Source organism: Podarcis cretensis (genome assembly GCF_951804945.1).
Source record: "Podarcis cretensis genome assembly, chromosome: 6".
Taxonomy (NCBI): domain Eukaryota; kingdom Metazoa; phylum Chordata; class Lepidosauria; order Squamata; family Lacertidae; genus Podarcis; species Podarcis cretensis.
Window position 1 is genome coordinate 1,343,796 of NC_137175.1, and position 16,386 is coordinate 1,360,181.

Consider the following 16,386-nt stretch of genomic DNA (forward strand, 5'->3'; position numbering starts at 1 on the left):
ATCTTCTCCTCGCTCTGCAGCTTCCCCTCTGAGAGTGACCAGGCTGACCACGCCAGTGGGAACAAATGTGCAGAAAGTCATGCGCAAGGCAGGGGAAGAAGACAAGTCCAGCAAGCCCCCCAGGAGGTTGACGCCCTGTTGAAAGTTTGAGTGTTGAGACAGATATGGACCTCCAGATTCCCAGACTATCCTTGGACCTTTATTTCTATGCTGACCTCTCTCATTGTCTCTTTGTTGGTTAGACTGATACCTCTCCGCTTGCATTGTGCTTTCGGCTTCCTCTGCCTTCTGACACTCCTCTCTCAGACCTCGAGAGGTCAGGCTGGAACGTTCCATCACAGGAGGAGCCAGCGTATTGAATAAAATAACACCACAGGCTAGTCAGTTAGACCAGAACCAGGAGCGTTTCTACCCAAGTATGTAGGTACAGCAATAAACGGCTTTGTTATTTTCCTACCTGCAAGCATCTCCCTGTTTGTGTGGTGGCTGGTTGCCACAAGCAAAAGTCTTCTCTCTAACAGGGATCCACTCCCTTAGTGCTTCCTTGCTGGGTTTCAGCCAGTGATCCAGTGAACCTCAGCACACTTGCAAGGAACTGCTCATTCCCCCACCTGCATGCTCCAAATGAGTCCCCATGAGCACACTGGAAGGAGCCCCAGAGAAACATCCCATGAGAGAATGAAATCAGGCATGCAATTTCAGGAGGAGGCACTCAGCCCTAAAGTCTTCCTTCCTGCTTTGAAATTTGGCCCTACAATTTTGATTCATGTTGCCTCATTTGCACATAAAGTGAACTGTGGCTTATTAGATAAGGCCTAGACCTGGCCAGGGGCTTAACAACAAACAACCGTCTGAAGCCATGGTTTGTTATTTGTGGCTTGACAGGCCGTCTAGCAGCAGCTGCTTGCCAGGAGATAAAGGCAGGAAGAAAGAAGAGCCAGATAGCAAACTTTGGAAATACAAGCCATGGTCTGTTTGATTATCCTGAAATATTTTTTTAATGTGTTTGTGGGAGGGGGTGCTATTGTTTTGCTTTTGCTTTTATTATGTTTTTCGTGTTTTTTATCTTGTATCTTTATGCTGTGAACCAACCTGACATCTACGGATGAAAGACAGCATACAAATTTAATAAATAAAATAAGTAAATGTTCAGGCACAGGTTGCGCTTAAGTCTTGCATTGTCAAACAAAGCAAGTAATTGTCAAGTACGGTAATTTAAGCTTTGCAAAAACTGAGCTATTTGGTTAGAGCGTGGTGCTGACGCCAAGGTTGTCCCCATCTGGGGCAGCTGCGTATTGGACTAGATGATTCTCAGGATCCTTCCCAATGCTATGATTCTTTGAGAGCAACCAAAGAAAAGCACTTTGCAAGATGCCTTTGCTAAACCCAGCAGCTCTTGCTTTGAAGAGTTTCCTTAATCCCATAACTAGCAGGTGTGATAGGAATTTTGTGGTCTTAGATATATGTTAAATGTGCATAAACGTACGTACATAGATCAGCACAGGAAGACCGACCTGGAACCATTTTTGATTCCCAAACTGAGCAAATGTTTTCTCTGCAAGGTTAAAGGAAAATGGAAAAGCCTCCCCATTGTCTTTTCCTTCACAAATCCTGTCTTAAGGGTATGTCTGTGTTTGAAGAGGGTGAGCCTGTGACCGGGCTCAGGAACTAAGTATTTATCATTACTAAGTATTTATCATTACAAAAGACTGGCCAGGCTCCCCAGGGTATCCAGTCAAGTAAGCATTAACAGGTAACCTGCCAGACAGGACTCAGATTTCTGTTGTAGACCGCCCTTTCTGTGATGTAGGTATGATGTATCTGGAGTGGTGGTCTTGAGCTACACCCCTTCTGTGATGTATGTATGATGTTTCTGGGTGTGGTCTTGATCTACAGGGTGGCAATTTCAAAAGTCTATATAAAGGCTTGCGCACCATTGTTCTGGGTTCCTCCTCCTTCTCCTGCATGTGAGGGGAGCACCCTGTTGCAACAGTTCAATAAAGATCAGGCTTACTAGCTGCTTTGCTTCTCAATATTCTCTGGTTGGCCTCTGTTATTTTCTCCTACCAATAGGGAACCTATGTAAGGACTCTATATGGGCTCTTGGACACCCCATAAGGGGAAAAGGGCAGATTTTTGTTTACAACACAGGAAACACAGGGCATGTGTTTCTGTGCAGTATGCATTTCGGCACACGATCTGTGTGGCTGTTTTCTTGGCTTGGCTTTCACTGTGAGCCAGGAGGGAGGAATGACAGATGGGAGGAATGGGAAGTGGGCCTCACCTGGGGGGGGAGGTGCTCCATCTCCCACTTCCTGGTGTCCCCCCATAGAGCAAGGAAGGTGGGTGGTTCAAAGGGCAGAGCAAGGGGAGCAACAAAGCCACAGGAAGCAGGGACTGCTGTGCAAAGTGAGAGTTTTACTGCAAAAGTGGGTGAGGGGGTCCAGCAAACATGGCGGAGGTGGGGAGGCGACCAGGTGCTGAGAGCAGAGCATCAGGGAGACGGTGGTGGTCACTGCCCTCAGGTCGGGGTCTGTGGAGGGTCCTCCACTGCAGCTGCTCCACAAAGTCCTGGACGCTGCATCTGGAGAGGGAAGATGAGAGAGGGAGAGGGTGAGTCCAGCCTCGCTGAAGATCTCAGGGAGGTTCACAACATAAGGCAGCCCTGTTTAGGAAAGCTTTTATTGATTAATAGACCTCAGTCATACCTCGGGTTGGATATGCTTCAGGTTGAGCGTTTTCAAGTTACGCTCCATGGCGACCCGGGTTTTGCCGCTCACGCATGCGCAGACACTCAAAATGATGTCACGCGCATTCACAGATGCATGTTACGTTCTACTCAGGATGCGAACGGGGCTCCGGAACGGATCCCGTTCGCATCCAGAGGTACCATTGTATTGTATTTTAATATTCTGTTGGAAGCCACCTAGAGTGTCTGGGGAAACCCAGCCAGATGGGTGGGGTATAAATAATAAATTATTATTATTATTATTATTATTATTATTATTATTATTATTATTGAAAAGGCGCTGTTGCAAGGCCTGTGTTTTACAGGCACTCCAGACAGTTGGGCTGGCAGAATCCAGCCCACGACACACACCGCCCCAGTGTTATAACTGTCCCACAGAAATCCTTCTAGCGAGTCAATACCGTGATGCCCAAGTAAACCCTGTGGGGGGGCTCATGGCAAGTTATGGGAGTGTCCCTGATTTCCAGGGAATGACAGAGTTTTTCCTGCCGGCACGGCCAGTTCTGCCTGGGGTTTCTGCCGCAGACCTTTCCTCCCCTGGCTCTCAAATATGCTCCCTGCAGGACGTCACAGGTGTGGGATGTGAAACACAAGAGCAGTCAAGTACAACATTCCTAGAGTGAACATGTTTACACATGGGGAGGAATGTTTGTCCAGCCAGCAGGTCAACTTCCTGTTTCCTTCTGGGCTGGGACAGACTTCCTCTGCATGTGACTAGAGGTGGGCGTGGCCTCACCTGTGCAGGTAATGACAAAAGCACAGGGCAGGGCAGCCATCTCTCTCTCTTTGACTACTTTTGTTGAAGAAGCAACATCTGTTTAGCCAAAGATGCTTTCTTAGGCTCCAGCCAAGAGAGGACAAAGGGACTGTCTTCTTATGAGATAGTTTCTAGGTATATGTTACTTTTCTAAGCTAAGTCTGCCTTCTGGGATCCGAGTGTGAACAGAATGATATGTGAGTAAACCTTTTTATACTTTTATAGAAGACTGTGTCATGTCTTATCTTTTATGAGGGAATAAGGGGGAAATACCAGAACAGAATAGAGGCTTTAGTGAGCCTGAGCAAACACATCTGCTGCAAGTTTAAAAAGGGGGATGTTACTCTGCTAAATTGTGAACTTGTTAACACAAGTTGGAAAGGCTATAATCCAACAATATATCTTCTCCTGCATCCCTGAACATTCCCACAACGGAGTCACCTCAGAATTTAGGAGTGGAACAGGCCAATTTGCCGCAGCCGTTCTGGCAGCATTTCTTGTCCCCCGGGCAGTTCGAATCCACTTCGCACGCATTGTGGCAGGCGCCCAGCATGGAGATCCCGATGGAAAGGCTGGGGCAAGTGCCTGGCTTATCTGCAAGGGGAGAAGAGCAGAGAGTGAGCAGGCAGAGATGTCTGGAGCCACGGGGAAAAAAGGAAGGCAAGCAAAGAGGCAGCCTCTGCAGCCCATCTGGCAGTGGGTCTCCTCCTCCAGGAGAGTCCAGGCTTTTCACTGCTTGTGGACAGGCGGGTGAAGGCAAGGGAGAGCAGGCTTGGAGTGGAATCATAGAAGGATCCTGCAAAGCAGAAGACCAAGGGAGGGTGGAAGGAAGGAAGGGGAGGAAGAAGGAGATGGTGCTTCAGAGTCACAAAGAACACCAAAAGACTGCTGGACCCACTGAAGGATGTTGGAGGAGGAGGAGTTTGGATTTGATATCCCGCCTTTCACTCCCTTTAAGGAGTCTCAAAGCGGCTAACAGTCTCCTTTCCCTTCCTCCCCCACAACAAACACTCTGTGAGGTGAGTGGGGCTGAGAGACTTCAGAGAAGTGTGACTGGTCCAAGGTCACCCAGCAGCTGCATGTGGAGGAGCGGAGACGCGAACCCGGTTCCCCAGATTACGAGACTACCGCTCTTAACCACTACACCACACTGGCTCTCACTGGGTGGTGCAAACCCCAGGAAGTGCCAGAAGGTAGCCCCCGCCCTTTCCTCCCTAGGGGTGGGGGGGGAGAGCTTCAGTGCCACCTATTCACCCAAAGGCCACTGTAGAGGCAGCACTGGGGGAGGTGACAGCCCTCCTTCCAAGAAGTGCACCATGAGTGCAACGCAGCTGTTGCTATCACCGCAGGATCAAGAGCAGGTGCCGGCAGTGATGCAGTCATCGGAGGCTAGATCTCCTGCTACATAGATCATGCTGCCTGAGATACTTGCCTCACAGTGCCTCACAGTAGATGCAAAGATAGATAGCTACAGTGCTTTTTCTGGGGGGACGCATAGCCCTAAACATTTTGTGAATCTAAGTTTGACTTCATTGAGCTAACAAGTTCCCAAAATATCAGCAGAGTTTATAGACATTCCCCTTTAAGTTCGCAACGGTAACGCTTGCACAGGTTCGCTAGAACCTCTATAATAATTACTCTGGTAATTTCCCCTTTTGTTCCCTCTTAAAATACAAGACACGACACAGTCTTTATAAAAGTATAAAAGAGTTTACTCATGTTCTGTTCACAATATGATCCCAGAAGGTAGGCAGGCTTAAAAAGGTTACATACACTTAGAAACTATCTTATAGGAAGATAGTACTGTCCTCTCTTGGCTGAGAGCCAAGAGGGCATCCTTAGATGTTTCCTCATCGAAGGAAGATGGCAGAGAGAGGCAAGAGGCAAGAGAGAAGAGAGAGAGTGGCTGCCTGCCCTGTGCTTTTATCATTACCTGCACAGGTGAGGCCACACCCACCTCTGGTCACATGCGGAGGAAGTCCGTCCCCAGGAAGTTTACCTGCTTGCTGGACAGACATCCCTCCCCATGTTCTAACATGTACACTCTAGGAATGTTGTCATTGACTGCTCCTGTGTTTACATCCCACATGTATAGTTAAAGCTATGGTTTTCCCAGTAGTGATGTATGGAAGTGAGAGCTGGACCATAAAGAAGGCTGATCGCCAAATAATTGATGCATTTGAATTCTGGTGCTGGAGGAGACTCTTGAGAGTCCCATGGACTGCAAGAAGACCAAACCTCTCCATTCTGAAGGAAATCAGCCCTGAGTGCTCACTGGAAGGACAGATCGTGAAGCTGAGGCTCCAAGACTTTGGCCACTTCATGAGAAGAGAAGACTCCCTGGGAAAGACCCTGATGTTGGGAAAGATGGAGGGCACAAGGAGAAGGGGACGACAGAGGACGAGATGGTGGGACAGTGTTCTCAAAGCTACCAGCATGAGTTTGACCAAACTGCGGGAGGCAGTGGAAGACAGGAGGGCCTGGCGTGCTCTGGTCCAGGGGGTCACGAAGACTCGGAGACGACTAAATGACTAAACAACAAAACATTTTTTTTTGGGGGGGGAGCACTGGATGGATAGATAGATGATAGATATAGATAGATAGATGATAGATAGATAGATAGATAGATAGATAGATAGATAGATAGATAGATGATAGATGATAGATGATAGATGATAGATGATAGATGATAGATAGATATATGATAGATAGATGATAGATAGATATCAGTCTACAGAGATGGCAAGGTTGCTGCACTGCTATCCTACTTATTTCATAGAATCCTGGAATTATACAGTTGGAAGGGACCCTCCCCTCTCAAATTAAGAGATCATAGCTAAAGCATTTCATTCATAGACATGTTAAACACGGGAAGCGTAAAGCACAGCCCTGCCAAGTTTGTCAGTCTGCTGCAGTCGAAGGTGACTTCAGAAAGCTCCATGCAGGCCATGAGCTCTTGAGAAGGGCCTTCTTGGGCCAAAATGAGTTAAACAGACCCTTGGGGTCCCTTCCAAATTACAATTCTATGATTCGAAGGACAACATGGGGATGATGTTGCATGTGCAGGACCCCAAAATGGCACCAGCACCCAGCAGTGGGTGCACCTGATGGTACGGTTTGTACACGCCCTGAGTCAACACTAAGTTCTTGCCTGTGTGAGACGCTCATTAAAGGATTTCAACAGGGAAAGAGGCACTATATTAAGAAGTATTTCCTGGAACTGCAGTTGGTTGCGAAAGAGAAATGTCTGGGCAACGCGGCAGGAGTACCTGCTCCGAACGGGGAATGTCGGTCCCGCAGAGACGAAAAGGAGATTCGCTTAAGAAGCAAAGTTCTTTGCATCTCTATCAGCCTAGATGGGGCACCATCTCACCTCTGAAGGCAAGCCCAGCCCACGGGGTTGGCAGGCTCAGCCTGGCATTTAACAGCATCATGAAAATGCAGAAAGTGCCCAAACAGAGGAATCCCCACTGCTTTGTGGAGAAGCTCAGCTGGAGAATTGGGCAACTTTCCAAGGGAAGGGGAGCCTGGAAGTGTTTGGGGGTACCCAGGGGGGTCCCTACACGAGCTCTTCTTGCCGTTTCTTACTTCTCCAATGCCACCAAGTGTGCCTCCTTCCCGCCCCATCCTGCCCCCAGCCAGAGAACCAAGAAAAATCCACAGCCACTTCTCCTGTGGTGGAGGCTGCCTCCAGAAGCCTCTGCCACAGCCATACGACCCCAGGAAGCCAGGCTTCAGCAGGGGGTGGGATGCGCTTGGAACCTGAACATTTTGCCTCAGGCGGCAAAATGGGCCATCCCAGAGCCTAGGACTTGCCGATCAGAAGGTCGGTGGTTCGAATCCCCGCGACGGGGTGAGATCCCATTGCTCAGTCCCTGCTCCTCCCAACCTAGCACTTTGAAAGCACGTCAAAGTGCAAGTAGATAAATAGGTACCGCTCCGGCGGGAAGGTAAACAGTGTTTCCGTGCGCTGCTCTGGTTCGCCAGAAGTGGCTTAGTCATGCTGGCCACATGACCCGGAAGCTGTACGCCGGCTCTCTCGGCCAGTAAAGCTAGATGAGCGCCGCAACCCCAGAGTCGGCCACGACTGGACCTAATGGTCAGGGGTCCCTTTACCTTTACCTTACTTCCAAAAGCCACCAGGAATTCCTGTGAAGGCCTCCCTAACCGGAGGAGGGTGAGCAGGCACCTCTGCACCCCATCCTGTCCCACTAGCTCCAGTCACTTAAGGAACATGGTTACTCTTTGCAGACTGGAGTGGGAGGACATTTCAGTCCTGTGGGGGCCTCAGCTAAATGGTGGGAATGGCGTATCCAAATGGCTATGCAAGGGTTAATGCCGTAGCACAGAACCCTATGATGTTAACACCACTGTTGGGTCAGTGGTCCAGGGCAGAGAGCGCATTTTAATTGTGAGAGCAGCAGGTGTTGTTTTCATGCTGCTGTGTGCCTGTAAATATTCTCCAGTCTCATATATGAATTCATGTAAATATGTTTCAGAATACCAAGTAAAAGTAAAGTGTTATTTTCAAACAAAGTGTCTTGGTAGTCTTTTCTGGGAGAGAAAAAGAGAACTATTTAAAAGGGTCGAATGACCCCAGGCAATTTCCGCATAACTGTGTACAATTACCACACCGATGACCCCCGGGGTCCCTTCCAGCCCTCCCAGCTCTGCAATTCTATCATTCCACAAAGAAGATGCTTGTCTCCTGCTTCTGCAGGATCCTGGTTGTCACAGAGAGGCTTCAGGCTGGATCCTGCACAGCTCTCTCATCCTCCTACCAAGAAGCTTAGAATCACACAACCGTAGTCGGGACCCCTGAAGGTCCTCTAGTCCAACCCCCTGCAGTGCAGGAATCTCAGCTAAAATATCCAACCTCTGCTTAAATGCCACCTCCCTCCCAAATGCTGCTCTTTGCAAGTCTGCTCCACACATCAGGAGACCCCAGGCCTCACCTGCATGCCTTGTTTGCCCAACTTAGGACCTGACCGTTCTGCATCCATTCAGTGGCGCCTGGGCATGGTGCCACTGACTGCTGGAAAGATGGGGAAGGGGCTTCCATAACAGGCAGCCCCCTCCACTCATAGCATCTGGCACCATGGTGCTGAAGCTGAGGCCTAAGATTATAAGAGAAGCCTCCTGGATCAGGCCATTGGCTCATGGAGTCCATTCTCCAGTTCTCACAGTGGCCCATGGGAAATTTGCATGCAGGATCTGAGCACCAAAGCCCTCTCCCCTCTGTGGAGATAGAGCGGAAGCATCCTGGTTAATATCACAGATAGCCCTCTCCTCCGCTGAATTATCTAAACCTCTTTTTAAAGCCTTCCAAGTGGGTGACCATCAGGGTCCCCTGTGGCAGTGAGTTCCACAGTTCAACCATGTGCTGCCTAGCTGAGATTGGCTCCTGGGGGGGGGGCAGGAGGATTGCAGTGGGGGCACAGGAGGGCCAGTGTTACCATTTGGGAGATGGCAAGAGGCCCCGCAGCCCGTCCGGCAGCACTTCTCGACGCCCTCGCAGCTGGCATCAGACTGGCACTCTTCTGTGCAGTTACTGCTGGCGCTCTCCATCTCTGTATCTGGGCATGTGCCCCCTTTGACTGCAGCAACTGGAAAACGCAAAGAGAAGACAGTGTTGCCTGGAGGGGTGCCACCCGGCCTCTTCTTGGGGGCCCTTGATATGGCCGCAGGGAGTTCTCCTGCCCTTGGGGTGGCAAGCTGGCATCAATGCCCATGGCAGGCATTGCAGCAAAAGCCTTTTCTGGGAGGGTGGAGAGCAACTGCCCTGGGCTCCCTCCCAGGTACCCACTGCAGGTAAGAGAGGCAAGAGAGTTTCCTTGCCAAAGGAGAGTCAGCTGGGCCGGGCCTCTTCATCCAACTGGGCCAGAAGACAAGGGCTTTTCTCTTCTTCTTGTCTCACACCCACCTGTAATGTTCTGTTTGAGCAGCTCTATCCGCAGAATCGAGGCTGTGAGAAGCCCCACCAGGGAGACGAGGACGAAGAGTTGGAGGCAGCTGCTATTCCTGGGCGTCATGGTGCTGTTCCTCACAGAGAAGGTGCTGTGGTCTCTGGCTGCTGCAGGCCAAGCTTTAAGCTCTCTCAGGTGTGGCTGGCGGAGGGGGAGGGAGGTGGGGAGGGGGAAGAGAGGCTCCTGGGCGATGGACAGAGAACAAGTGGAGCCCAGCTCCCTCCTTCTTCCATTGCACAATCAGTTCGGATCAAGTAACGCAGCTGGCCCTGGTGTGAACCAGGAAGCGGCAGGCTCAGGGAGCCATAAGAGAAGAGTCTGGCTAGGGACCCTTCTGTCTCTCCACCAACTCCTGGTCTCCTTGCAGCATGCAGGGGTTGAAGATGCTCAAGCAAGCCCCTGTTCTTCCCAGAGAAGAAGTGCTAGTTGGAACAGCATCCCAAAGGCCAAGGGCATCGGGCCATTGACCAAAATCACATTTCCCCATCTGAGCCCGCAAGGGGTTCTCAGGTGACCTGCCAGGGCAGGGGGAGCTTGCCATCGAATGTGGTGCCACAGGGAAAGGTTCGGAGGAAGAGAGGCTGGCTGCTGGCACTGCAAAAGTCCAGGAGCACATGAGGCAGAGAAGGCAGCAGAGTGGCAGAGACTCTGCCCTTTTTCAGGGTATACCCAGATCTTCTTGTAGTGCCTCCCCTGCCACCTGGTAAAGGATGATGCAATGTTTGACAATAAGAAGAGCCCGCTGGGTCTGGTCAGTGGCACACCTGGCACAGCATCCTGTTCTCACAGTGGCTGATGTCCTCGGTATTGCTTGAGTCCTCAAGAGCTGCTGGCTCTCTCAGTCCTTCTCTAGCTTTCCACCAACTCATGGCCTCACCAAAGGCCAAAGGCCAGAGCAATCCACTGTGCCCAGTTGGTGTCTGCTCCCAACCAAAGGGGTGGGAGCAGTGCAGAGTGATGTCCTGCTTTGCACAAGCAACCCTTGAGCAGGAGAAAGAAGGGGCAAGCCTGTCATCTGAGGTACCAGGCTGGCTGTCCAGGTCTCAAGTTCCACATTAGCCCGGCTGCGGGGCCACCCAGGTCCCTTTGCCCCCTCCCTGCTGGGGTCACAGGGCACCTGGCAGCCTCCCTCCTTGCGTGTGTTCTCACACCAGTTAAATCCCTGCTGTCAACAATGAGGCAAGGTTTTGGGAATGCTGGAGCTGATGCTTTGTTTGCAGTTGCAGGCACCATGCCTGATTGAGGGACACAGATGTCCGCTTACGTAATGGGGGTTTAACTCTCCCAGCTTCCAGGGCAAGCAAGATTGTCGGCCCAAGCAGGGTTAGCACCCCTTGCTTGGATAGCCTAAGAAAATGGGCTAGGAAGGTGCCATGAGCTCTGATGGAAAAGGAACTGGCTGGCAAGGAGGGGCGTTTGGCTTCTGCCCGGGCATCGTAATCTCAGGTGAGCACTTCCTGGCTGAAGCATTCCTCCACAAGAACATAAGGAGGCCCTTTTGGACCAGGCCAATGGCCCATCTTGGACGCGGGTGGCACTGTGAGTAAAACCTCAGTGCCTAGGACTTGCCAATCATATGGTCAGAGGTTCGAATCCCCGCAGCGGGGTGAGCTCCTGTCTTTCAGTCCCAGCTCCTGCCCACCTAGCAGTTCGAAAGCACCCCTAAGTGCAAGTAGATAAATAGGTACCGCTTTATAGCGGGAAGGTAAACGGCGTTTCCGTGTGCTGCGCTGGTACTGGCTCGCCAGAGCAGCTTCGTCACGCTGGCCACGTGACACGGAAGTGTCTGCGGACAGCGCTGGCCCCCGGCCTCTTAAGTGAGATGGGCGCACAACCCTAGAGTCGGACACGACTGGCCCATACGGGCAGGAGGGGTACCTTTACCTAATGGCCCATCTAGTCCAGCATCCTCTTCTCATAGCAGCCCAGGAATCACGAACCTTCTTAGAACCTCATAAGAGTCTCTTACGTTGAGGGTCCAAATCCATTCTTTTCACCAGTCACTCTGATAGTGGCAGGCAGGTCCTTGGAGGCTGGAAAGTCATCCAGAGTGGGCTCCCTGCAGCTGTGTGCACAGAGGAGCCAAGGAGTCTGGGTGCAGCAGTAGCTCTGATTTCTTTACACAGGGAAGGGTGACTGGCGGGCCAAGGGGCAGATCCGGATCTTCTTTCCATATTTGCACATCTCCAATCGAAGCACAATTGAATCGGGACGTGGGTGGTACTGTGGGTTAAACCACAGAGCCTAAGACTTACCAATCAGAAGGTCGACGGTTCGAATCCCTATGATGGGGTGAGCTCCCGCTGCTCGGTCCCTGCTCCTGCCAACCTAGCAGTTTGAAAGCACTTCAAAGTGCAAGTAGATAAAGAGGTACCGCTCCGGCAGGAAGGTAAACGGCATTTCCGTGCGCTGCTCTGGTTCGCCAGAAGCGGCTTTGTCATGCTGGCCACATGACCAGGAAGCTGTACGCCGGTTCCCTCAGCCAATAAAGCGAGATGAGCGCTGCAACCCCAGAGTTGTCTGTGACTTGAGGTAATGGTCATAACGGTCAGGGGTCCCTTTACCTTTACCTAATTGGAGCACAAAGTAAGGAGGAGAGGAGAGTGACCGAGCTCTGGAGAGGAGCTCACCTCCCTTTCTGTTGAGGGATTCCTAATCTTTGGGACACATTAGCCGCCCACAACCACATTTGCCCACATTATCCAGAAATATTTGCAAGAGCCTGCTGGATCAGGCTGATGGCACATCTGGTCCCTCATCCTTGTTTCTTGCTTCTTGCTTTGGAGTTTATTGCATTATTATTTTCCTTGGTGGGTCCTGCAAACCACTATCCTGAACAATGCTTTTTATAGGGGCACAAGAGTTGAGTTTATGAAACCAAGGACGTGGGCCCCCCCAAAAAAGTTTGGCAACCACCGGCTCAGAGGGACTGATGGCCTGGCTTGTTGGCTTCAGATGTCCCTCAGCCCTCCCAGACTTTTCTTTCTTCTTATGCCATTTGCTTTGGTCCCTGCTGGCTTATCTAATCTCTCCCTTTGCACCGATCAGCTGTGTAATTGTTCCTAGCTTTACCTTTTGGCTTAGGAAGCAAAGCAGAAAGAACGGACAAAGGAGGAAGGTGTAGTTAGAAAAGGATCTGTTTGCAAATGGCAGGGAGGCATCCCCACCTGCTCTCTGTGTCCTTCTCTTCAGTGAACCATGTTTTCATGGCACAGCTGACTCTGCTGTATTGCCCTGGCTCCTTCTGAAAGTTTGCCATGCTCAGGAGAACAGCGAGACCTGTTTCCTGCTTCCCTAATGAGCTCTGGCTAGCTGAAGGGGAAACAGGCAGAATGCCCTTAGCAGCACCTTGAAGCAGGTCATCCTGGTGCTTGGCACAGCACTGAGGGACTCATCCAGGCTTCCTTCTGTGCCACATTCCTCGCCACAGGTCTGTGCTTTAAAGCACTTTTATTTTGGCCCTGGCGCTTTCCCCAGGAAAACCTGCTGTTTACTGCTGGATCAACGTAAACGTCAGTCGGCAGAAATCCCGAATTGCCATTTGTTCCAATGGAGCTTTAAAGAGTGGATTTTGTGGGGAAAGCACTGGGGCAAAAAACAAAAAGATGCTCAGACACAGTGCTTTAAAGTGTGGACTTGGACCTGGCGAGTGTGGGGTAGGTGCGGATGAGCCAGAGGTCAGCACAATCATCTGCTGATGTTCTTGCAAAGCAGGCTGCCATTCTGGCTGAGCTGCAGAGTCTGATGTGAAATGCTGGCAATTCTGTTTGCCTTGTGTGCTCCAGAATTCACAGGACAGAACTAAGCCTGAGAGTTTGGGAAACATTTCCAGAATTGAGACACTCTTGTGTTGCATAGGGGTTTGTGGGCGGAGGGCATTATTAGTTTGTCTTGTTTGAGTTCTTGTTTTCATCTTGGATTTTTATGCTGGGAAACCACCCTGAGATCTACAGGTGAAGATAAATAAAATAATGGGAGACCAGGGTTCATTTGTCCTCCCCCTAACTGCTACAATGGGGATATTTGCCCCCCTTTCCAGGGCCAGGGACCTCCCTGGTCATCCTTGGCTGCCACATCGTCAGAGCATGCAGGAACCATACATTGCAGGGCTCTGAGCCAAATGACCCTTTGTGTCCCTTCCACTCTATTCTTCTATGGTTCTGTAGGGAGCAGGGGTCTAGGACGGTGCTTTATAGCTTGGAAGAAATTATACTGGCCGAAGCAAAAGCATCCCTCCCTCCCTTGGTCAACGTTTTGTGCAAAACTGCCCTACAATCCACACCAGATCCATTTTCACCTGAGAACAATCCTGCCTGTGTCCTTTGAGCCGCATTTTGAGAAGAGCATTTGGGCATGTTGTGTGCCAGAGATGAGCTCCTGGGCAGAACATTTCTCGCAGCCATGGCGGCAGGGACTTGGAAGGTGGTCAAATTCAGGGAGGGTTTTAGGAGAGAGAGAGAGAGAGGAAAGAGAGAAAGAGAGAACTACATTTCTAGCCAGCTTCTTTGGGCCAGTCAGCAGTTTGTAACCTGAGTTGTCGTCTGTTACATAAAGGATTAATTGGTACTTACCTTGCAGATGATAACTAGGAGGGCGAAAGCAACAGTGGCAAAGGGGGGGGGGAGCGGGGTGTGTGTGTGTGGCCATTGCATTCTAGGACTTGTTTGCTGCCTGATGTATTTGTGTTTGCTCAGCCTGAGGATCTGCTCTGCCTTTCAGCAACCTCTCTAACTGCTGCCAAATTGCAAGCAGCTGCTTATTTTGTGCCCCAGCCTTTAGGGCAATACCATCCCCATCCTGGCATGCTTGGGTCGCTTTCTCTGCCACAGCCACTGCCACTGCCACATTTGTGCATTTGGGTGTGTGGTGCAAGCATAAAAGATTGCTTCTTAAAAACGTTGCACAAAACTCATGGAGTCATGACATGGGGAAACTCACGGCTGTTGGATTACCACCAAGCTCTGGGCGGCTTGGAAGTACGGCCTTCTTATTCTAACAGGTCACAGTTTACTGTGTACTTGACCGCCTCTAGCAGTCTGCTGCAAGGACCAAAGGCAGAAGGCCCAGGGCAGCAGGGCCTGGATGAGTCTGAAGCCAAGCAGGGCTGGGGTTGCTCAGTGCCTGGGTGGGAGAACTTTGGTCATCATGTTGGAAAAGATGCAGCATGTAAATAGGAGAAAATCAAGAGATTCCTGCATTGCATGGGGGGGGGGTGGACTAGATAGCCCTTGGGGTGCCTTCCAGCTCCACAGTTCTATGATTAATTGCACTTCTCACCTTGAGGTCTGGAGGGGAGTGGGCTGGAGGGCAGGTGGACCTGACTGGCTGGCTGGCCAGCCGGCCCAGAAGACCTCTCCCTCCAAGTCTCTGTCCGGTCTGGACTCTGTCCAGATTAGTGAGATTAGATGTGGACTTGATGTATCCAAAGATTGACTTTCGCCGTGACGTCTGCATTCCTGCTCCGGAGGACAAAAGGCTCCCTTGCCACAGAAAGCCCTGCCCTTGTTTGCTTTCTAGGCTCAGAGCAGCAAGTTTGGGAGGAACTTGCTGGTTCCCAGGTGAGCAGTTGGTGTCCGCTGGCAAGAAGATGAGCGGGGGGAGGGCCGTGGGTGCAGCGGGAGGATGGGGGGGGAGTGAGTTTTCTCTGCTCTTTCTCAGAGGTCAAGAAACCTGGAGCCACCCTAGGAAACCGAGAAGCCACCTAGCTCAAGATGAACAAAGCAAGAGAACGAAGAGAGAAGAAGGAGCCTGTGGATTTCACTGCAAATTTTTATGGCCCCTGGAGTTGTCTTTGAGTTGGTGACTAGTACTAGCCATGATAGAATCACAGAATTGTAGACTTTCAATGGACCCCCAAGCATCATCTAGGGGTGACCCACACTTACCTTTCCTCTGCTGTTTCCAGGCACAGTCCCTGCTTTAAAGCTCTTTGTCCGAGAACTCTTTTATTTTTTCTCAAAAACCTGCTCTCTAAAGCTAAACTGCAGCCAACATCCATTCTGGATTGCTCCAGTTCAGCTTTAAAGAATGAGAAGATTAGAATACAAGTGAGGAGAATACACCAATGAACAAAGTTTCCACAACAACCCTGCAGGGTAGGACGCCATCACCCCCATCTTCAGATGGGGAAGCAACATGCTCAAGGTCATGCAACAGGTTAATAGAATCATAGAACTGAAGAGTTGGAAGGGACCCGTGAGGGTCATCTATTCAACCCTCTGCAATGCAAGAATCTCAGTTAAAATTCCGGTGCTGTAAGGAGCTGATCAAGGTCCCTTAGACCCGAGCCATGTGCTCTAGCCACTGGACCACTGTGTCTCTCATGGCATCAATGGAAGGGTACGCTTGTCCACAGATGATTCTCCCAGAATAAAAGTGCTTGCCTTTAGTGTTCCACATGCAGCTAATCTTGCAGCAGACTGGAAACGGGTCCAGTCTATGACTCCCAGCACACATTTTGGTGCAGACATAACTTTGGGTTCTGCAGGCTGCCTCTGGGTTTGCTTTTAAACTGGCAGAAATCCTCCTTCTGGCAGTGAAGGAGTCAACCTGCTTTTGCCTCTGCAGTGGTTAATGTTTGCAAGACCCCCCCCCCCTCTAGCTCTGCCCACCTCCCTGCTCTGGTCCCACTGCATTCCTGAGCCTGTGTGGGTCAGAGAGTGCAAAGCAGGGGATACGGGGCTCCATGGATTTTCTGGCAATCCAGAAACGCTCTCTCTCCTCCTCTCTCTGCCTCTGTCTCTCATCCCCTCCCTCCAAACCCCATCTTAAAACCCCCTCACATTTGCTTCAGTCCTCAGGGTCATCCCAGCCTCTGCCAGATCCTCCCCCCTAGCATCCCACAGGTGAAACACACACTCACCTGGGATCTGAGGCAGGTGGTGCCAGCTGGCTGAGCACCAGCCCAGTCACAA

General features: G+C 50.8%; 1 protein-coding gene across 1 annotated transcript; it reads right to left on the reverse strand.

Annotated features, from left to right (window-relative positions):
- Positions 1 to 2,389: 2,389 nt before the first annotated feature.
- On the reverse strand, positions 2,390 to 9,601 carry LOC307217989 (WAP four-disulfide core domain protein 2-like). Its single transcript, XM_079980121.1, has 4 exons — positions 9,430 to 9,601; positions 8,963 to 9,112; positions 3,948 to 4,100; positions 2,390 to 2,584 (listed from the first exon to the last, which is right to left on the reverse strand). The coding sequence occupies exons 1-3, from the start codon at positions 9,536 to 9,538 to the stop codon at positions 3,949 to 3,951; spliced, it is 411 nt and encodes a 136-aa protein (XP_079836247.1). The 5' UTR covers positions 9,539 to 9,601; the 3' UTR covers positions 2,390 to 2,584; position 3,948.
- Between the last annotated feature and the right edge of the window lie 6,785 nt (positions 9,602 to 16,386).